Source organism: Wasmannia auropunctata, unplaced genomic scaffold (assembly GCF_000956235.1).
Source record: "Wasmannia auropunctata unplaced genomic scaffold, wasmannia.A_1.0 LD334204.1, whole genome shotgun sequence".
In the NCBI taxonomy this organism is placed as follows: Eukaryota; Metazoa; Arthropoda; class Insecta; order Hymenoptera; family Formicidae; genus Wasmannia; species Wasmannia auropunctata.
Genome location: NW_012028686.1, coordinates 106,567 through 128,725, shown reverse-complemented (window position 1 = coordinate 128,725; position 22,159 = coordinate 106,567). Strand labels below are relative to the sequence as shown.

General features: G+C 39.5%; 2 protein-coding genes across 8 annotated transcripts in view; one reads left to right on the top strand and one right to left on the bottom strand.

Moving 5' to 3' along the window:
- Nucleotides 1–3,414, top strand: part of LOC105459175 (hemicentin-2) — a 261,045-nt gene extending 257,631 nt beyond the window's left edge. For all 5 annotated transcript variants that reach the window (XM_011704973.1, XM_011704972.1, XM_011704976.1 and 2 more), the window contains one exon: nt 2,656–3,414. In XM_011704973.1, the coding sequence (XP_011703275.1) occupies nt 2,656–2,768 (113 nt within the window). In that variant the 3' untranslated portion in view covers nt 2,769–3,414. The remainder of the gene's footprint in view (nt 1–2,655) is intronic.
- Nucleotides 3,415–17,347: 13,933 nt separating this feature from the next.
- Nucleotides 17,348–21,915, bottom strand: LOC105459173 (sorting nexin-6). 3 transcript variants are annotated; one of them, XM_011704968.1, is made up of 11 exons: nt 21,673–21,915; nt 21,487–21,537; nt 21,067–21,282; nt 20,571–20,692; nt 20,367–20,503; nt 19,974–20,281; nt 19,711–19,893; nt 19,453–19,470; nt 18,772–18,835; nt 18,485–18,570; nt 17,348–18,388 (listed from the first exon to the last, which is right to left on the bottom strand). In XM_011704968.1, exons 1-11 carry the CDS (start codon nt 21,676–21,678, stop codon nt 18,338–18,340), a joined length of 1,242 nt encoding a protein of 413 aa, XP_011703270.1. In that variant the 5' UTR covers nt 21,679–21,915; the 3' UTR covers nt 17,348–18,337. The 3 variants fall into 3 exon arrangements, with proteins under 3 accessions (XP_011703270.1, XP_011703272.1, XP_011703271.1); XM_011704970.1 differs by lacking the exon at nt 21,673–21,915 and having other exon boundaries at nt 21,487–21,561; XM_011704969.1 differs by lacking the exons at nt 19,453–19,470; nt 21,673–21,915 and having other exon boundaries at nt 21,487–21,546.
- Nucleotides 21,916–22,159: the final 244 nt, after the last annotated feature.

Below are 22,159 nucleotides of genomic sequence, written 5' to 3'. Positions count from 1 at the left end.
TCTATTAGCAGCCACTTAATTTAGATCTTAAATAAACAGTTACTTAATGTAGATTTAATTGATCCAAATACAATTGAATTATATATACGACGCTTTACCTGGTATTTATATTATCCGGAGAACTTTTAACTCGGTTAAAGTCATTATTATAAGTTTCCTTATAAAAAAATGGCATTAAATCATAATACATAAACGTATATAATTTTCCTTCTCACGATTACCATATTATCACAATTAAATATCTCGATGAAGCAATTCGTTAGATTGCGTACATTAAGAACGAGACTGATAAGATCATGATGCTGATTAAAAGTAGTTTCCTCGTATCAATACTAATTACATACTTGTCACCTCTTTGATTATCTTCAATCCCCCCGTAACAGCGAATTAATATCGGCACGTCGTGACGCACGCGATATTGTATAACGCAATTTATAATACGCGGCATATATCTATTATCAACATTAATTATTCCGCGGGGTAGCTACGACGCACGGTGTGAGTAACTACGACAGTAATTAGCTCAGTAATCCACGGCGCATTCTGTGCAGTTCCACGGAACACAACGCTCCGACGCATCGCGCCGGAGCGTTGGGAAGTAATTTTGTATGCAACGGGAGACGCGCGCCGGCCGAGTCCGTGGGAGTCCACAATTTCAATTGGAAATTATAATGGAAATCTACGCCCGGAATTTATTTCGGATCCTCCGCGAGTCGCTAATCCGAGTGAAAGAAATCCGCGTTACAACGACGGTGCACGACGCAAACGATGTTTGCGTCGCGTAAGGAAAAAAAAAAGGGAGATCTCTCTGCTAAACCGCGACCGTCGACTGCCGTTCAACGTCAATTCGAGTCGAGATTCGAAATGCGAACGTCAGAAGAAAATGCAATTTCTCTTTTTCATCCTTTGAATCTTTAATATGTTCAACGTAACGATCGTAAACCGATGTTACAATACGTTGCCCTGATATATGCATAAAGCGCAACTGCAGTTCGTATGCAGGGTGTTACTTAAGTCTTGTCCGATATTTTAGGTTCTTTGGGATCGTTTTACGAAGAAATGTTTATATGAACATGTAGTTTCAAAGTTCTTGTTTCAAAGATACAGGGTGTTAAAAATTCTACAATTATCGTTTTTTCTTAATAGCTCCTAAATGAAAAAAGTTTTCTCTTTCTCGGACCACAGTAAATATATCCAGGGTATTAATTTTTAATTTTTACTTACAAAACATTTATCTAAATTTTGTCTAAATTACTTTTAAATTTAGAATTAACATAGAATGGTTAATTTAATTTAAAGGTATACGTACTTGTACCAAATTCGACGTCAATATTGTGAAAAAAGTTGAACATAACAAATTTCTTTTTATCTGTTTTTCATTTAAGAGCTATTAAGGAAATGATAACTTTAGGGCCCGATTTTTAATATTTTATGTCTCTGAAACGAAGTCTTTGAGATTATATATTTACATGAACTTTTCGTCATAACCTGAAAAAACAACTTTTGAAATATATATTGGACATTACTTAAAAACAACTCTGTTATAAAGTATTGCGAATATAAAGTGAATCGGAAAATAAAGTCTCGCTGTATTAATAAAAATTCACCTTTTTACATCATACAAGTTTCTCAGAAGCTAAACTGCTTCCACGAAATATAAAGAAAAAAATCAAAGAAGCTATCAACTAGTATATTGTACGCTCTGGTATACTAACAAGAGTAAGATTAAAAAATGTATAAAAACCGGAATCGATCGATTTGGCTTCTGAGAGGCTATATAACACTGCATGCCCGATAAAATCTTTAGTTCGACTACTGTTGAATCGATTGAAAATCTGTGTTAGGCGCGCTAAAATGTGTTGCTATTTAAAAAGTATCGAGTATTGAAATTCCAAATATTGAAGCAATAAGACGCGTGTACCATGTAGCACGGTACAGGTACTCGCATTGATCCGTCTGTCTTGACTTTCGCTTGCCCAACACACATACACACACACACACACACACAGCTCACACACGCACACGCATATACACGCGCGTAGCGTGGTACGTTCAATATGAATAATGGATTCAAATCAAACCAGCCGTTTAGCGTGAAAGCGTGTGCCGCGGATTCGCGTCTGTTTGCATATGCGGATTTAATCTGCGTAATTTGTGTAAGTCGCCTTCCGATCGCTCGCTCGTGTGCGCGGCTGAGAGCGCGCGCGTGACGGAAGACGCAATTATTAAATAACAGGCACAAAATGGCAGCAGGAGAGAGCGAAAGAGAGAAAGGCGTAGGCTGGAAGAGAATGAAAGAGAAAGATAGGGAAGAGAGAGAGAGAGAGAGAGAGAGAGAGAGAGAGAGAGAGAGAGAGAGAGAGAGAGAGAGAGAGAGAGAGAGAGCAATCGCTTTATCACCGTGCACCGATTGTACTCTCTCGGCTTTAACATGTTGCAGCGGCAACAACGAACACGGTGCGCCACGGCGGAAATAACGCTCGACTTAACTTACAAGAGACACGCCACCGTTTCCAACGGGGGCGTCCCGTCGTCGCGCGGTCCCCTCGTCGATGTGTACTCGATTACCTCGATAACGGGGGCACCTCGACGAATAACGATCGATTTTGGCGACCGATTTACTAACAGATCCACCTGTCTCTCTTGCCGTTGCAGGTGACAAGATGGCAGCGATACAGCGTCGCAAGACGTCGGCAGCGAAGAGGAATCTGGCGGGCGTGCTGGTACCGGCGGTGCTCGTCATAGCGGGCGTCGTTTTAGCGCGATAAGCGTTTTACTTCGAAATGTCCATAACTATTACGTCATTACTTCCGTTTGTGATAGATAGGATATTACCCTCTTCCCCTCCTCCCTCTCCTTCCTTCTCCCGGGGTTTTACGGTCCGCCCGCCCGCTCCCTCCCTTCTTTTTCATCTCCCCCACTCACTTTCCCCCCCTTCCTCACACCCTCTCCCATCCATCCCTCGCGGGTCTTCTTTCCTCCCCAAACCACGCTCCCGTCTTCCGTTCCATCTTCCAACTTCCCTTTCCCATGCACCCTTCGCTCCCTCCCTTATTCCTTATTTACTTTAGTCGAGGTTGCCGCCGGCTGGACTACTTAGATATGCGAGATTTTCGTGGAAGATTGCGCGATTGCCTGCTCCAAGTCATTACGCGCGACGCGCATGCGACTCGAATTATGTAAATACTGCCCGGGTCGAATACGCCACGACGAGGCGGATTACGTTAGGCCAGGCCTGTCCAACTTCCGGGCACCACTGATCGTCCGTTCTCGACAGGCCAGATTTCAGGCCGGTCGGATGGAAAATTCACGCGGTCAGTGCAAACGAATCGATCGCGTTGCTAACAAGGTTGGGCTATATATCTCGGAATTCGAAATAATTGATGAGGTGAGTTCAAAAAGCACAGACATCTAATACGTACATATGTGATACAAGTCTGCTATATATATATATACCTATATATATATATATATATACATATAGTTAGTATGAAAAGATATATATATACCTATATATATATATATATATATATTGTTTTCATACTAACAACACTGCGTTTCTTTTAAAAACGTTTTACACTATTCATATTTACAAATGACTGAGTTGTTATCCCGACGATATTTATTCTTGGTCTTATTTTACTTTGAAATGACCGATTAAAAAAAATGACCAAGTAACATGTATAAACCGGGAATTTGATAGATTTTGGGAATGTGTCGCTCGAGTGATTTTAAATAGAAATCGCTATCTGATACAAGTCGGTGTCTGCAGAACAATTGCAATGATAAAATGATAATTATTTGCATTATCCATGAAAACGAGTGATTAATTGGATTCTTTCTTAATTTTGAAAAAAAGATCATTTGACTCTTCGAATAAATCGCACACAATCGCGATATTCAGATTCGCAATTGTGCAATAATATAAACGATGCAATTTTAATTATAAGATAGTGTAAAATAAAAGCATAAAACTGGTCGATATGTAATTAATTTTGCAACTGAATTGATGATTCTTAAATAGATACATTCAATATAACGTATTTGATATAAAAATAATACATTTATTTAACAATAGTAGCGACAGCATTGTGATTGAATTCATCTTTGCGATTGATCTTTGCTACAAATTAATTCAAAAATACATGTTAAAATCGAATTAACTTTGCATCGACTGTCTTTACTTGCATTGACTTGATCTTTACAACTTCTCGAGTTGCAATACAAAAAAAAGTATTTGCTTGAAAGACTCTTTAAGACCATAATAAGTTCGCAAGTATTGCAAATCAATACGAATACCCGATACAACCCCTTTCCACTTAAATCTGCTTGAATAACACGTTCCTGAAGTCTGGAAAATTTCTTTCGGGATACACAAAGCAAAGAAGAATAATAAAAAGGGCGTATACACGTGGAAATACCAGTCAAAACACGAAAATTCACGATGACGCTTGAACGCGAATGCGAAGCGTGCGTCTCTGCTCACGCCACAATCTTCACGTTTTTCGTTTCTGTAAAAATTGTTATGAAAAATTGTTCGCCTTTACAAGCGAGAGAGAGAGAGAGAGAGAGAGAGAGAGAGAGAGAGAGAGGGAGGGAGAGTGAGCATGCGGGTCTACAGGTCTCGCAAAAGTCGTCCCGCTCTCTGCGACGTCGTGACGGCGTTGCGAGATGGAGATCGCACCGTCGCGTCGCACGAAAACGCGTTTATTGCACGACACGACGTCGCAAGAGTTTATTGCACGCGGAACAAACGTGAACAATGCGCCGGCTACGTATATACGCGGCTACAATTCCCAAATGATGAATGAAGCGTTGCCCTTCCGCGGTCATTAAAAATCATCATTAAGGCATCTCGCGCGGCCACGTTATTATATTGTAGATAAGAGAATCAGGATAGGCGTGTTGGGAATCCGGGTGCTCTTAAAGCAAGAATTCACTGTTCACTGTTCACTGTAATTCACTGTTTATTGCATGGGAGTATTCAAAGGAGCGGATTTGGGGAGTTCATATCCTCTCGAAATTTTTATTTACATTTTCAGTTTTACAAACCCAAATATTTTTTAATAAAATTTATGATATGATATTTGATGATATTTATGTAAAGTATTGAATGAAGCAATTCATTAGTGAAAAAAATTGCTATTTATATGTATTAAGTTAACAGGATTGATAAAACCCTCCCCCCGCCCCCGAAAAAATTCTGAATACACCCATGCAATATATTGCAAAATAAACACAATACAAAAATGGAGTTCGCGCTCTAGTTATTATGGAGAATGACACCGGCTCCCGGCGCGAGAAACCGATCGGTAGGTATGTTCACGCGGCTAAAAGCGAACGATCCGGCGATCGCGATGCTCTGACGACTAAATCCTAACTCCGAAATATCTCCACTCATTCGCGAATAGCTACGATTATTCCGATTTTTCCGATATTCAGAAGAATTCCGAAAAATCTCTTTCGCGTGCTCCGGAATTCGCAATATATATCACGTATAGTATGTTGCACTGATATCGAACGTGGTCCTCTAGATCGGACTGCGCGCGCCGCTCTATTTCCGTATTCGCGCCGTCAGTTTGGCTTTATCGGTATAATTTTCTTAAAATATATTATACTACTGGATGATTCGTTTATCCGTCGTGACATTCGAGGAGACGTCGGGAAAAAGATTACAAAGGGTTCGTCCGCGTTGTAACTTTTATTGCAGAATTTATTATTCTTCAATTGAAACTGTATAGCTTCATGGATATTTTGAATCTATCTGATATTGATGTAAATATAATTTCTTGATTTTATAATATAGCAAAATCATTTTATAATATATAATAATTGATTGTTTTATGATATATAATTGATAATGAAGATCATTGTGTTCATTATAAAATATTATTATTATTGTAAAGTGATCTCGCTACACAAAGAAGAAATCATTTACCTTTATATGAGGATTAAAGGAACTATATTGGTATCGAGAGAGCGTCACTACGTCTGAATGTTATATAAAAATAATAAATTCTGCAATAAGTTACAATGCGAAAGAACACTTTGCAATCTATTTTCTGACATCTCCTCGAATGACGAATAGATGATTCCATTTAGTAGCATAACATATAATAACGCGGCCACGAGACATTTTAATGATGGTTTTATATAGACGTATATGTGATAATTGCAAAGTATCTTATTCTTCTGAAACTCGCGCATGAATGTTTGCACATAAGATGAGTTGAAACAACCAGCATCGGTTGAATGTTGAATAACCGACATTGTGATGTATGTTGCAACGATCGAGTTACGTGTATAGCTCTGATTTTAAAATTGCAGGCGAGCGTTACGTCGTCCCTCTTGTCATGGCGCACAATTTCTCTCGGTGCTCGCTCTTTTATTCTTTGACTTATTCGTTATTAAAGTTCTGACCTACATGAAAATAATTGACACTGATATACACGAATATATTATTATAATCAAGATAGTATCTTATAGAAGACATCATCACAACGGAATTAAATTCCTGCGAATAATGATCAAACTAACTGATTTGTTATTCTATAAAACGATCTCGATTTCATGATTTGACGATTCGAAATTAGCCCGTGTATCGTCCCTGTTCGCATTGTTCTCCACCATAGAAAGCATTAGAGAGGAAGTATCGCAGTTTTGTACGTATACGCAAGATCTTTCAGGCGAACGAATTCATTAAAATGCAGTGCATCGTTGAGGTACTCTTACCGAACCCGGTTTCAATGCGGTATCGCATTAATTGGACATAAAAAAAAAACAGCGCCCACCAGTTGGACAGGCCTAATACGTGGGCTCACCGAACGACGGCGGCGGAAACGTGTCGTACGAGGCCCCAACCGCTCCTCTCCCCTTCCCTCCGGCGTTACTCTTGTGGGGCCCACGAAACCACCACGTAGCATCGTTTTCTCTCGCCCGAAACACTGTACACATCCGATACGCGTAGCGATTAAGGCGATTCAACGGTTCTTTCTGTATATCCTAATTTAAGGTGAGACACGCGCGCGCGGAGATACCAAAAGAAAAGAAAAAAAAAAAGAAAAAAGAAAACGTAGGAAAAGTAGGATAAACGGTATTTTGTCGGGAATCGAATCCTTGCTCCATCTTCGTTTGTATACTTATGCGTTATTCAGACGACACGTCTCGGGAAATATTTCCTGAAAAACGTCTCGCGCTTCTTCCACGCGCGGGAAGACGGATACGTCAAGGGGAGCTCGCAGGTGGGAATTCAGGAACATATGCGCGACGTTTGTGCCGTTTAATCCTTGAGGGATACAGTATACGTGAGATTCACGTATAGCCGCGATGAAATCTTGGCGGCGTGTCGGAGAAACTAAACGAGTAAAAAAAAATAATATGAAGGGTATAACGGAGATGACTGGGAGCGCGTGGAGAGCGCGAGCCCAAAGAATCTTCTCTTTGAGATTCTTCTTTTAGACGCGAAATCACGTCTAATGGAAATCTTACGGATTTGATAACTCGAGACTCACTTCACCGCTGGAAGTCACGTACGTCGCATCGCCGATATTATGTCTTCGAGAGCGCGGGTCTGTATGCGACGCGATCTGTATCACGATATAGCGATTTATTGTAGTAAAATACACGATATGCGATAAAAAAAAAAGGAGAAAAGAATCCTGCAGCTGTACTTCCAGTCTCCGAAACACGGACGGCGTTTCGTGTTCTGCTGCCGCCGGCATCGACAGAAACGTTTATAACGGATCAATCGCAAATGTGTACCACGTTTTCAATCGCAAATCTGTAACCTGTCTAAGATTTAATCGATGTTTCGGCACGAGTATCTGACACTAATTCCGGAACGCGGAAAGTTAGGAAAGGTACGTATCTCTCATTTGTAGAACTTTATATATAGTCTATCTTTGTTCATAGGATATTTATAGAAATATAAATAGTTGACTCGGACGAAAATAATAAAACTTTCAATTATCGTTATTCGTGAAACCTCTAATCAGATTTGATTGTCGTTATTTGGTACTTTGTTCAATAAACTCGTCGCTCTTCCTTGGCGCTGTCTAAATCCTTCACCACGGAGAGAGAAAGCGGTTAATAGTTTTACGAGGCAATTGATCATACTCTAATGGGTCGTATATAGTTCCCACGATAGAAACAATAGCGTAATATTTCACGAGCTCGCGTTCAACAATTCGTTCTGAATTTATCTGCGTTTAATAATAATAACCGCGCAAATAAATATAACGGGCGCATACCGCAGTAATTCTAGCACGGGCCACGCTTGTACCTCGGCGTAACCGTAAAACACATATTACACAGATTCGCATGCATGAAAGTCCGTATGAACCGTACGTAGAATTCGTGGAATTCCTACCTACATCCCGCAAATCTAAAATTTTAATGAAGTTACCCCGGGTATAAAAGTGAAAGAAAAAAAAAACGGATCCCTTTTCGAATAATGTCTTCGTATGAATGTCGTGAAACTCAAACACGACTCATATCGCATTGCGTGCCGGCATTACTTTATTCGTTATTACATTAGTATACATTGTCAAAGGATTTACCCCGATACGCCACGAAGACAGACGTATCGTTAAATGTTTGTCCTGCCTCATGACAGAGAATTTCCTAGCGATATTTATAAAACTGTCATCCTGACGTCGGAATACAAATAGTTCTCTCTCTCTCTCTCTCTTCCTCTGATCGGATCCATTATGCGTTATTAATAGAAATGTGCAGAACGCGCGATGTCACATCTACCGGAATTCTATCCGGAGAGCGATATTACGGGGGATCTGTCACCGTTGTCAAATCGCTCGCTTCCTTCGATAACTTTTGATCGCCTACTCGTGATCAATTTACGGTTACAGCTTTATCGCCCGCGTTATTTGAAATTCAAGCAGTCTGCAAAGCAGTTGCCGAAAATTCAACAAATTTTACGATCCCTTCCGACAGCTCCCCAATCGTCCCTCACGATCGCCTCGTTACTGTAAGTTAATAGCTCCTTTACGTGTACTTGAGTCGTCCTTCTAGAACCAGGTATCCGTTCGCGCGCGTTACAATGTGTACAAACAACACATGCACGAATGTGTATTTATACATTCTATGTTGATTTAGCATTTCCGTTTGCAATAATATTACGGGGCGTACAGTTTTATGAATAATATGTATCCTCCGCGCGCGCGCACATATATATTCCTCTTCAAATGCCAACTTTATTTTTTCGAAAAAAGATCGAATCACTAGTTAGATGTTCATATTTTCAGAACAAATTTTGGAATTAAATTACGAGTATTATAGATAATCGTTTTTTCACGTACGTTTGCATGTAACTTATTTCGAGTCCATTATTGCAATATTAATTTGTTAGTACGTTATCTCTACAGTCACTCGTTATAGAAATAGACTTTCCAATTATGTTCAGTTATCAATATTTCACTGCTCCAGATAGACAAATATAATTCTATCGGCATACATGCATTTAATATTAATCCTAGAATATCTGATTGCGAACAAAATATATTCGTTTTGCAGCGTTGTTTGAACTATTGCCCATAATATTGTACGTTCACAATTATTTTTACGTTAGTACCATAAATTCCCAGAAAAAAAATGTGCTCATTTTTAACTGATAATAATGTAAACTAAAATATAAATTAATTAAAAAATTACGTTTTTTGATAATATTGTAGCGAGTTTTAACGCAGCGTAAAATTGGAAGTTTCAACGCAAAGGAAAATGCGGTTTTTTGGTGCTACGAAGAAAAAATCTGACAGACCTCTGAGCGATAAATTATTCATCACAGAGTTTTAGTTAATAAAACAGCAACGTTTTTTTAATCTCTGTTGGAAAGCTAGAGAGAGAGAGAGAGGGATGAAAATAGCGCAACCGCCCTGCATCTCTCTCACGATGCTCGCGCTTTTTTCAGATAAAGATACAAGCAGTATCCCGAGATTAACGGGCGATAACGTGTGTGCACGCATGTATTTATTTATATTCACGCGCGAATCGAAATTCCTGTCTACGGGTATTTCGATGTCGAATACCGGCTGATGAAGTTATCGGAATAGCGTGGCGCGATACGCCGTAATGAGAACAATGCGGCGCTCCTCGAATATTTACCAACCTCACGGAATTCTGCAATAGCGCACGGCCGTCACGCTGAAGCGACTACTACGCGAATTCCATGGATTAGCGCGCCGATTCCTCGATTAATTTAATTAAAAATGAATACCCGATGGAAATAATCCCCCCTCCCTCGCCCTCGCCCTCCGCGCCCGCATCCGTGCCCGCGCTCGCGCCCGCGCCCGCGCGCCCCGCGATCGCGCACGCTCGCGAAATCTCGTTCCGCTCTCGTAAAAGTCGTAGCTCGTACGTGCTCGCAATTATATCGGGATTAAACCAATTATTATCGCAAGCGCGACGTTACATACCGTTATCGACTGGCGCGTTTCCGAGGATCGCGATATTCACATTTGTTAATACTCTAAAATAAGATCATAAAATTACTGCAGCAATCTCGCGAGCGTACATAATCACATCGCAACGTGGCTCATTGACTTGTTAATATTTTTATTCAAAAACGGGCAAAAATATTGTTTTTATCATGCTACGATAGTTACGATATTATTTACAATATTATTCAGTACGTATTAATAAAGACGAGGTAATAATTCAATAAATTATTACCTCGTTTTTATTAATATGTACTGAATATAATATTGTAAATAATATTCGTTCTGTTGTTAGATCATTTACAGAGCTCGGAACTTTAATCAAGCAGAAGAGACTCGTCGAGGATTCTAAATTCTTCAATTTTCTGGTTGCACCTAAGCACGCTTGTTTTATTTAAGTAAATTTTCATTCTTCACCGTAATCAACATAATTATAATCTAAAGGGGAACGGAAAACGTCCGCTCTCAAGCTTTGGCTTAGCTCGACGCAAGCAATCATAAAGCAAAGGATCGTTCGCGGTTGTTGATTCTAATATAGACATCCAAGCCGATAAAGCAATCGATCTTGCCGTATCTCCCTCGACGTTTATCTTGTAGAGGTTGTAAAACCGAGCGATTAAAGCGCGCTAATGACTCCATCAGCTCGGATCGCTCTCGCGCGAGGTAGATCCGTCGTTATTAGACATTAACGAGTAAAGATTCGTACGCTAAAATAACGACGTGAAATTGTAAAGCGCGCGGTGAACGTTACGGTAACGCGAAGATATAATACTTTCGCTGCAAGAAATCCTCGACGAAACGGAAACGCTATCGACGTGTCCTCTCGATATTCAAAACAAGTATTTCCGACGAAAATCTTCGCCACGTGACAACTTTGCGCGGCGAGCCTGCGGTGGCTCGCTTTGATTATGGAATAATCGATGAAATTCGCGATGAAAATATCGGGCCGCGTGGACGTGCGATGCGGGGCGAACGTAATAATTATCGTCGATTCAGTGCTCGCTCTCCCGCGCAACGCTTCCACCTGCGAATCTTTGAAAGGATCGGATCGCGTCTCGCTTCTCGCTCTGTACAATGGGCCTTTAATGAGTTCCCTTTGCAGCGGGCGGCAGCGCGCACTGTTTGGATCGTTCTGATGGGGGCGGTCGTAAAAGAGAGAAAAAAGAGAGGCAGAGAGAGAGAGAGAGAGAGAGAGAGAAAGAGAGAAAAAAGGAAAAAACTGCGCAAAGTAACGTTTGATCGGTGAAGCGTGAAGATGGCTTCCGCGGATTTCGTGGAATCGCGCGCAGTCACCCGTGTATTATGTATCCGTCGTTATCTGACTCGATAGCGTAGGAGAGCGCAATGGGGGGAGGAGGGGAAAAAATCCGCCGTAAGAAAGGGTCACGACACACGGGGTTCATTTCGCCCCCGGCGGACGCGGCGGGATCTCTTCTTCTCCCTCTCCCCCTCCTAAAGATCTCCTCTAACTCTCCCTCCACTTCCTCCGACCTCGCAAATCGGCGGAATAGCGGTTCTCGTAAAAACATCAATAGAAAACGGAAAGCCCCGTGGAATTAAATCGAGAAGAACGTTCTCCAGACTCTCGGAACACTACGTGTCTTTTGTTTCTTTACTTTGCGCCGATACCGTCGTTCTATCGCGTTTGTAACTCCTTCTCGAAACGCTTGTTCTCTTAATCGCCCTCGACGGCCGCGTTTGGCGAGGAAAACGACCTGGCAATCGGAAATTATATTGGTAGATGTTCGCCCTGTATTGCCCTATTATTACTTTTGTGCGCGATAATACTTCTCAATTAACGATTAAGTGCAAAAAAAAGATAAAGAGTAAAGAGCTTATATTTCTTATTTATCGTTATAAGATCAATGTTACTTTTATCAATCGATGTTGCGATCATGTTATGCGTTAATTTACGCGTAATTTCATTTGACATATAAGATTACGTTATTTAATGTAATTTCAGAAAATAATAATTCCTTAAATTCTTCCGACACCGATTAAAAATAATAATCAGGACACTTTGCGAAATTTACAGCAATACTGAAAGCAATTCCGGCGAAAAATTTCAGTTGGTATTTAATAACTATTTCAAATAATTTTGAAAAATAATTGAATTGTACGCCTAATCCAGCTTTCGGCAATATTTCTTTTTCTCCCTAATAGGATTTCAAATGCATTTGATGTAAATATCGGAATTTATTCCTGCACAAAAACTACCCTGTTATTTGACTCAAAAACTGTTTCGGTTCGGCATTATATTCGGCGAATTCGGTAATTCTCCCAAACCCCGGGCAACTGTTTCGCAGCGCGCGCTTTGTGTATCATAGAATTATCAAAATTAGAGGGAGAGAGAGAGAGAGAGAGAGAGAGAGAGAAACAAAGGACAAAAAAAGGACGGAGAGGAAGAGGGAGAAAGAAAGCATTTACTACTGCAGGGAAGAAATATCACGCTCGTTTCGAAACGAAAGCGGGTCGCGTGTTAACGGCGCCGTAGCTATTTTAACAACGTTACTTTTAACGGTATAAGGCGATGCCTGAAATATACGCCGGGAATGCATCGTGCTCGGGGATTGCTCGTCGCACTAACGCGTAGACGGCGGGCGGCGCGCACAGAGAGAGGGAGAGACCGATAGCCTTCCGAAGGTGTTTTACGAAACGGCACACGAATCCGGGATGCAAATTACTCGAAGGGAAACTTCATTAGGGAACTTGGCAACGGTGCCACGCAACGCGCTAAGGTTCAATCGCCTTGCATCCGCGGGTGAAATTTTAACGCACTCCCCCGCCCGGCGGACCGCGTCGTCGCAATTACCCCTGCACGCTGCGTTTTAATTCGATATCTCGGCTGCAGTCGTATATACATATATATATAAGGGGTCTCGCTCGCGCGGCGCGAACGCACGATGAATTATTGATACCGATCGCGGTAATAAATTCGCGATCGATGCAACGCTCGTATACCGCCGGTGATTATGTGCACGATTTGATGACAAATGCATGCGGGATTGGTAAAGCGCGCCCTGCAATAAAGCGGGAGCGGGCTGCCGCGCGCCGCCGCGAACGTCGGAAAACCGTTCGCGGGGCCTCGACGACACGCTCGTAATGCATACACGCGCGCGCTTATTAATCATCGGTCATAATATAGACGGCGTTTCGGATTATCGGAAAGATCGATATCGACGACGTGATTGTATATAGTCCTTTACTATATACATATATACGTTTCCGAGCGAAAGAGAATTTCAACGAGGCAAATTGCGGTCTAAACGCGTCTAAACAACCGCGCGTTCGTAAACAAAAGCGGCAAACAGCCGTGGGGATGCAGTTCGAGCGGAAATTCTTGTCGCGCCGAATTGAATTTCGCTCGAGCGGCGCGGCGACTCTAATCGGCGCTGATCTTCTATCTCGAGTTTCCAGCCAGACACCTCACGGACGGTCCAGCCGGCCGGATTCGAGCCTCGATTCGAGATGCGGACGAGAGTGATGCAGGTGCGAACGAGAGACCCAGGATTGCGGCCCGCCGGGCGCGGGAAGACTGATTGGCCGACCCAGATGCATACCGTTATCATAAATCTGCTCGAAATCCCCCGCAACCGCGCGGATATACATTGCGCCACTTCCTCGCCCGGGCCGCTTTTCCTGCACACATCCCCCGTCTGCAAGAGTCTGTTCGTTCTTCATATACCGTATTTTCGAGGGTGGCTCGAGAAAAAATCGCGGGGGGAGGGAGGGGAGCGCTGGATAAATTAATCTCGCGGCCGTTTATATCGGACCGTTGGTTTCCAAGCGCCGGCACGCAACGCGGCTCGCGTTTTAAACGCGAAATCTAACCGGCCATCGGAGCGTAGCAAGTATAGATCGACTTTATCGCTCTACGCATTTCGACGACCGACGAGAAAAGAAAAAGAAGAAAACTTTGATGTATCGTCGAGCGTATAGCGTCGCATAATGAATTCGAAGCTCCAAGCGATTGTGAAACCGACGAGTTGGAGGACCACTTAAAAAAATTACCTCGCTAAGAATCGACGATAAGAGCTGTAAAGGCTGACGTTGGTGGCGATAAAACTGAATATCGCATATCTAAAAGCGCTGAAAAAAAAAAAGAAATTGAAATTTAGTTTAAACATTATAATGAGAGGTAGGGGGAGACTCTGCACAGCGTGTTCGCAGGTCGAATGTACAATCAATTTGCATGTGTGCGAGCGTGATTAAATATACGTGTAACAGAATATTCGTTCTCGAAAGAGCAAATCTTAATGTGGAATCATGCAGCGGAATGAAAGCGGTGGATGAAAGCGCGGATAACACGCGACATATATCGGGAGATTCGGAATATGGCGGGATCGCCGGGTTTTCATTTCCCATTGACTTCTTTTTTTTTTCGTTCAAGTTTGCCCGCTTGCGTAAATACTGGCGTAGATGCAAATAGACGATTTTTAAAATTCCATTTCGTTCTCGATTTACTTGGTTATTAAATGGAGTCCACGTTCCCTCCCCCGTGGCGTGACGGCTAATGAAACTTTGAAACGACTTGAAACCCAAGCGTTCACCAGCGGCGTCTTGGTACACCTGACAGGTATCCGGTTGCTTGACAGGCATTCGTGTCTTTTGACACGTGACGAACACTGCGGCGAGTTGAAGCATCTTTTAAATACGAGCCGCATTTAAAATTCCAGCGCGATTTGTTAATTCTGGAGCGATGCGCTTTCGCAACTTCGGTCAATCTCCATTTCGACGGAGATATCATTATTTTTGACGATAAAGTTATTTCCGCATGCACTCGAAAATTATCCACACATAATACTTTAGATCGAAACGTTTGTACGTTGAAAGGTGGCTTAAAATTTTTTTAGGGAATAATTCCAGCGACAATAGTTGAGTGTAAGACTTCTTATAAATTTCTGCATCAAAAACGATTTTTTTTTCGCAACACACGAGTAATAGTGATTATCGAATAAATAGTAAATACACACGGAATTGAGTCCGCGCTTAAACCATTGATAAATGGAATAGAATCACAGGAACTTCGGATACGTTCACCGACGTTACGCGCTTTTGTTCGCGTAACGTTCACGATTTGCGAATTTAATCGTCACACATTTTTCACGGCATAGGGCATGAGTAACGATTGTAAAATGAAAGAGCTACTCTCTCCTTCCTGTCGCGCGTGTTCGGCGGATATTGCCCGTGAAAAATTCATCATACGCGACAAACGGGCGTAATCGGACGGCGAATATTCGTACATCAAGGTTCGTTTCATCAATGAGAATCGATAATCACCCGCCGTGTGATTAGCAGCATTCCCAATAATCAGCCGCGTTTGAGTACCAATATGGACATCATACTCTTGTATAAACGCCTCTGAAAACCAGTGCCGGGACGTGGTCTAACGCTACTTGTCAACGTGCGAAATAAAGTGAACTAAAAATTAAAGTAAATTGGAGTCATCGTTTCTCACATAAGCAGTAGAATGTAACTAGGTATATCACTGTGTTTAATACATTCGCGGGAATATATGTGGTACGTTTCGAAATGCCTGTGTGTAAAATTACTCTCGAAACTTCACACTGAAATAACTCATCATAACTCATCAGAGAAAAAAGTCGAGACTTGATGTTGAAAATACAGACGAAGTATTTGTCGCATATCTTTTCAGAAAAGAAAAGATACGCTCTTTCTGTTACGAAGATATTGAAATATTTTAATTTCGAATTAAAAAATTGGGAAATCCTACGCCAAAGATAATGATATTATCAATTAACAGATCACTAACTGATTAAAATAACTCGCTTCTGTAAATAGAATCATCCATGTCTTTTAGCAAATCTTTTTAGAATTTTGATATACACCAAAGTATCATAAATTTTGAAGATACGTCTGTTGAATAATTATTTAATTATCTGTAATATAATTTACGTATCAAAATCTATTAAAAAGGCTCACATTCACGTGCTTTAGCCATGAATGGCACAGACGATAAGAGATGACGATAAGAGACTGTCGGACTTGTCAAATGTTACATATATTGTTTTCGAAAGTATAGGTACATCCGATTTATCGTTTATACGCGCAATTCGTTGGTAGGCAGGCAGCAGAAACGAAGCGTGGAAAGAGCAAGACGTTTTTCAGCGTGACTTTTGCGTACCAAAGGTATTTTCTATTGCGTCGTCTTTACTGTTCGTTATTGTTAAGATTATTAACTTTACGGTGTAACGATACCAAATTAAGACCGGCGTACGATAAACGGGATACGACGTTGTCCGCATCGCAGCGCGTTTATCTGCACTCACTCATAGGATACTCATAGGATCTACTGACATTAAAGATAAGACGATAATGTACGGTACATTACGGTGGATTTCGAATTAATTCTTAAAGAATTAAACGATAAACTCTTGCAACTTAATGAATTTCTCAGTATATGTCTGCAATCATGTATTATAGAAAAGAAAATGATTCGATTCAATAAAAACTTACGAAAATACTCGTGTACGAATTATTTATCTCAATTTTCTTGAAAGATGTATGAAAAGTAGACTTCCCTTTTTTTATCCATAAAAAAGAAATGATTGATGAAAACAAACAAAAATAGACGTGAAGCGTGAAGTGCGTATAAAAAAAACATACGAATATAGATGTTGCTTTACAACGCTATGATGAAAAGTATAATTGCACTTTATTATAAATCATTTCAAGGTCTCCTTAATTATCTCAGACAATTTTTTTGAAAGATGGTATGAAAAGTAGACTTCCCTTTTTCTTTTTTTTTATCCATAAAAAAAGAGATGGTTGAACTTATTCGACACGATTTGCACGACAAATAAAAATGGACATGAAGCGTGAAGTGCATATAAAAAAAAAACATACGAATATACATGTTGTTTTACAACGTTATGATGAAAAGTATAATTGCACTTTATTATAAATCATTTCAAGATCCCCTTAATTATCTCAGACAATTTTCTTGAAAGATGTATGAAAAGTAGATTTCCTTTTTTTAATTTTTTTTTATCCACAAAAAAGAGATGGTTGAACTTATTCGACACGATTTGCACGACAAACAAAAATGGACGTAAAGCGTGAAGTGCATATAAAAAAAACATAATATAGATGTTGCTTTACAACGCTACGATGAAAAGTATAATTGCACTTTATTATAAATCATTTCAAGGTCCCCTTAATCATTGCTGCATTGTTTCGTTTCCTAATTCTAAAACGAACGCATTTATGAATAATTATTTGTCGGACTAGCGTATCGTCATAAAAATTTGGAAAGTTCATATGTGAAAATCTAATTATTTATATTAACTTTAATCATCCTGAGCTTTTATATTAGCAATCCCTCGTTCACAAAATTGCCCTAAACTTAAGCAATATAGTAATAACATGCTCGTATGGATATAATTCTTATTTATACATATATGTATATATATATATATCTCTCTCTTCTATATATATTTTTTTGTTTTGTTAATATAGAGAACCTTACTTTATACGTATAACAGGCTCTTAATTCGAAGCTGCAAAGGGACTCGATAACATCTAATCCATTTTTATAATACAAATGTGCGTTACTTTCCTTCAACACACGTATTATTCAAACTTTTATAAAACTGCAGTTTCTTAAGATCTATTAAGCGAAAACCATATAGCGGCGCTTATATAGCTTTTTTACAGCTCAATGATAGTAAACTTCAGTTTTTCGACGTCACTTTGCAGCTATTAATACAATACTTTATTTCCAAAGCACGATAGATCTAGTAAAATTTAGATAACAAAAAATATAGTATTTTACAGTACATTACATTACATGATTAGTCTTAAATAAACTGTTATCTGCATACAGGATGCATGCACATAGGTTTGTCCATGGCAACGCTAAAACTAGATCACTCTTCCCGAAGAACAGATAAACATTTCTTGAGCAATTCCGCGTGCGACTGCGAACATAACGTAAATAATACATTTTTGATATCTATGCTGCCAAAGTTTGAGCACACAACTTAAAAAAAATAAAATAAGAGCATTACACTCACTTTAGCGTGTTTTATTTCCAGCTCTGTTAGCTCAATGAGATTTTTCTTAAATGCAGCTACTCGCCTAGTTTTGAAATCCAATAATTCTAAAAAATCGTTATAAATATTAATAAAAATATCTTAAATAGATTATTCAGAAAATAATTAATATCATTCTGTAAATTTATAGCAAACGTTATATACTCATAAAATGGAAAATAATATTATTATATTGCTGTATGCTATTTCTCTATTACAAAATGATATTGAGTACATCCAAGTAAATGACATGTTGTATTTTTACTTACCTTCCTTTCCTTTATCAGACATTTGTTCAAATTTCTCACATGCTTCAGTCTGTGCTTGCTCCGCCTTGATCGATAAAAAACAGAAATTTAAAATATTAAAATATTAAATACACACATTTTTGTCTAAAACTTTCGATGCAATTATATAACGAAATAGTTGCATATTCATCAGCAAAACTTATATCATCTCTATAAAAGTGTTATCAGATCATAAATCATCTAAATTATCAAGACAATATTCAATACTGCATGCAACTGTCATTCATGCACAATACTTCTGATAAATTCCGTGCTGCAGCAACTAACTTGTGCCAATCTCCTTGTTTAAAAAACGTATATCTCCATAAATATATTTTACTATTAACAACTATGTAAGCATATCTATGTATATAAAAAAGAAGAAATCTCGCAATATTTTTATCTATATTTTTTCCCGATAAAGAAATTGTAAAATTAATCTTTCTAATATTCTTTAAAAAAACTTATATCAAATTCATAATATTCTATAAATATAAAATTCTAAAATATTTTTCTTTACCTATATAATAGTAACTAAATCTTGATTTTAATTAATCAAGTTTTGATAATCTATCCACTTAATAGAAAGGTTGGCAATAAGATCTAATACTTTTTAAGCACTACAACGGAAAATATATGTAGGACACAAATAACATGACACACCTCAGCAACCTCCAGTGCCTTGAAAAGCAAGAAAAATTAAAGTTCTGATTAGATGCTACTCATGACCATAAATTGTTTATAGTATCTAATAACTGCAGTTTCAGTTTAGTCGTCATGAGATTAATTTAAATAAGTATTCATTTTCTCTATTTCCCTCGTCCTACATTTCTGTATGCTATTTCGTTGTGATAAATTAGCTGAGGATATTATTAGATTATAAATATTAAATTTGCGAATTGTACAAAAATATGCACTTACTGCATGAACATCTTTGTTTTTGGCACGAGCTTTTTCAAGAGCACGATTCGCAGACTCGTACTCGTGTAAAGCTTTCAATCTTCTAAAAAGAAGCCTCTTAGCCGCGGCTGTATCTCTCATATAATAACGAAGGGTATCTGATAATTTTAAATCTTCATCCGACGCTACCCGCCCTTCAACTTTCTGTAAAAGGAAAAAGCATTTTTATAATGGATTTTCTTTGATTAAAATAAAATTTTGAGAAAGCTACAAAGTGTTCTTACTCGTAACTTCTCGAAGGTTTCGGCAATTTTAGTTAAGAATCTCTCGAGTTTTCCATTATCTGTTGTAGCTAATTGTAAGAGATTGGTGGAAATCTTTATATACGAATCCGCTACGTCTTTGTGTTTAGCTGTTTGACGATCAGCCAATCTCGTTGCTTCTTTTAAATTATGATGGTAAGTTTGAAGGAATGTCATTTCTTGATCGAAGAAGTCGTTCACATCTTTCACTGTAGCCGATAAGTAATATTCGTCAGTAGTTTTGGAGAACGACTTCACTAAACCGCCGAACATTTCCATCTTATTCTTTCCTGCAAAACAGCGAAGAAAACGTATGTTCTGTAACTATCTTAATTTCTATGTATATTGTAATATTGTGTACAGCAAAAACCTTACCTCGCACACAAAGATCTTGATCGTATTCTAAGAAGACCCTCAAATTATGATCATTCCGAAAAACTGGATGATGTGCCAACCTGGTCAAGAACATTTCGTGCATAGCAACAGTTTTTTTGAACGTGGCTAAATATTCTCTGCAAAAACAACGTAACAAAATTAGATCCTGTCAAATATATAATATTTACACATAAAAATACTCACGCTTCTAGTTCTTGTTTCATTTTATTAAATTCTTCGCGTGTCATATTTCCTTCACCTTCGCCAAGTTTTTGTAACTTCTCACGAGATGCATCAAAATCTGGCCTTGGTGGACATGGTGGAATCTATTATAATAGTATCGGCATTTAGAATAACATATGAGTTAACCGTTTAAATATCAAAGTGTAATAGTTTCTTTCCAGTTTCATTGAAAAATGTCATTGAACATAATGACTTCACAATGATTGTTCTACATTTTGTCAAACAATTGTCGACAAATGCCTTTTAATTGATTAGACATTGTTACTTAACATTTTAGAATAATGATTAATAATAGCTAATTAAATCCCGACAATTGTCATAGAAACAGAATCAATAATGAATCTATGTCAGTCTGGTATTTTTCCCATAGATTCCTGCAAATGTGTCTGGCATTCGAAAACGGTAAAATATCCATTAGAAACAATAAGTCAGAATAACATAAAGATTCCACACATACGATGTAACCAGCGTACTCCTCATTCTCCTCAAATCGATCGTGGAGCCACACAAACTCTTCGTGCTGTCTCACAACCAGATTGTCCGGCTTTTGAAATTCAGGTAGAGTGGTTTTCGTATGTACAGTGAATTTGACTTTGTCCTTCTCGCTGAGAGCGTCTGAGATATCCACTTGCAGGGACTTATCCGAGAGGTCTATCGTATCAGCGTGGATTGTCTGAAAGGGCAGACCCCATTAGCAGACACGGTGGCACCGAGCTGTCACCGAGAATGCGACAACAATGGGGGGAGAAGGGGGGGCGAGGGGGACGTGCAGGGCAATCACGATACCATAATGCGTGTTATGAGTGTTATCAAGCGGGAGCCACAGAAGGAGGAAACTAAACACGATAGGAGAGAGAGAGAGAAACGCTATAAATACCTTCTTGGCAGGCACGCTATTTAAAATGTCGGTGGTGTCACATATTCCGTCCTGCAACATTTTTCGTATTAGACAGCGCGCGAGATGCGTTCGAAGGGGGAGCGGACTTTGCGGGCGATTCCGCGCCGATCGAACGCGTCAGACGAGCGGACCGCCGGTCACCGATTGATAACAGGTTCCACCTACCATCATGGCGTCGACTGGCGTCGTCCCCTTGACACACAGTGGTTAACGGCAACTTGATTAACAGGATCGTCCCGTCTAAATAACGTATGTACAACTGTCGCGCAGCGAACAAACCGATCGGAGCCGAACGTCGGAGCTCGAGTGCCTCGAATGGTCTTTGATGCGCTGGATCGAAGGACGGACCGAACTTCCACGATATCAACCATCGGAACGAGCGCCTCTGGTGGACATGGGATCGAGTTAAATCAATATGGCGTCTCTTTGCGGTTAAATTTCGAATAATTTTGTCCGGAATAATTTGTACATCGCGAAATACAGCTACGAGAAGTTATCGGTGCTGGATCAATTTTATGTTTTATTTTATTTGTCTTCCACGCCGGTAATCTACACCAGCGTTGATTATCATATTTGTAAAATAAAATGTATTTCATAATAATTAATTATAAGAAACTAAAAAGTCATTGCTATAAAGAAGATCAAGGCTTAA

Coding starts and splice junctions, on each gene's coding strand:
- LOC105459173 (XM_011704970.1), bottom strand. CDS start 21,546: ATGTTGCAGGACGGAATATGTGACACCACCGACATTTTAAATAGCGTG. Junction 20,504..20,570: donor ATGAAACAAGAACTAGAAGC/GTGAGTATTTTT, acceptor TTGTTTTTGCAG/AGAATATTTAGCCACGTTCA. Junction 18,389..18,484: donor TGGAAATAAAACACGCTAAA/GTGAGTGTAATG, acceptor TTATGTTCGCAG/TCGCACGCGGAATTGCTCAA.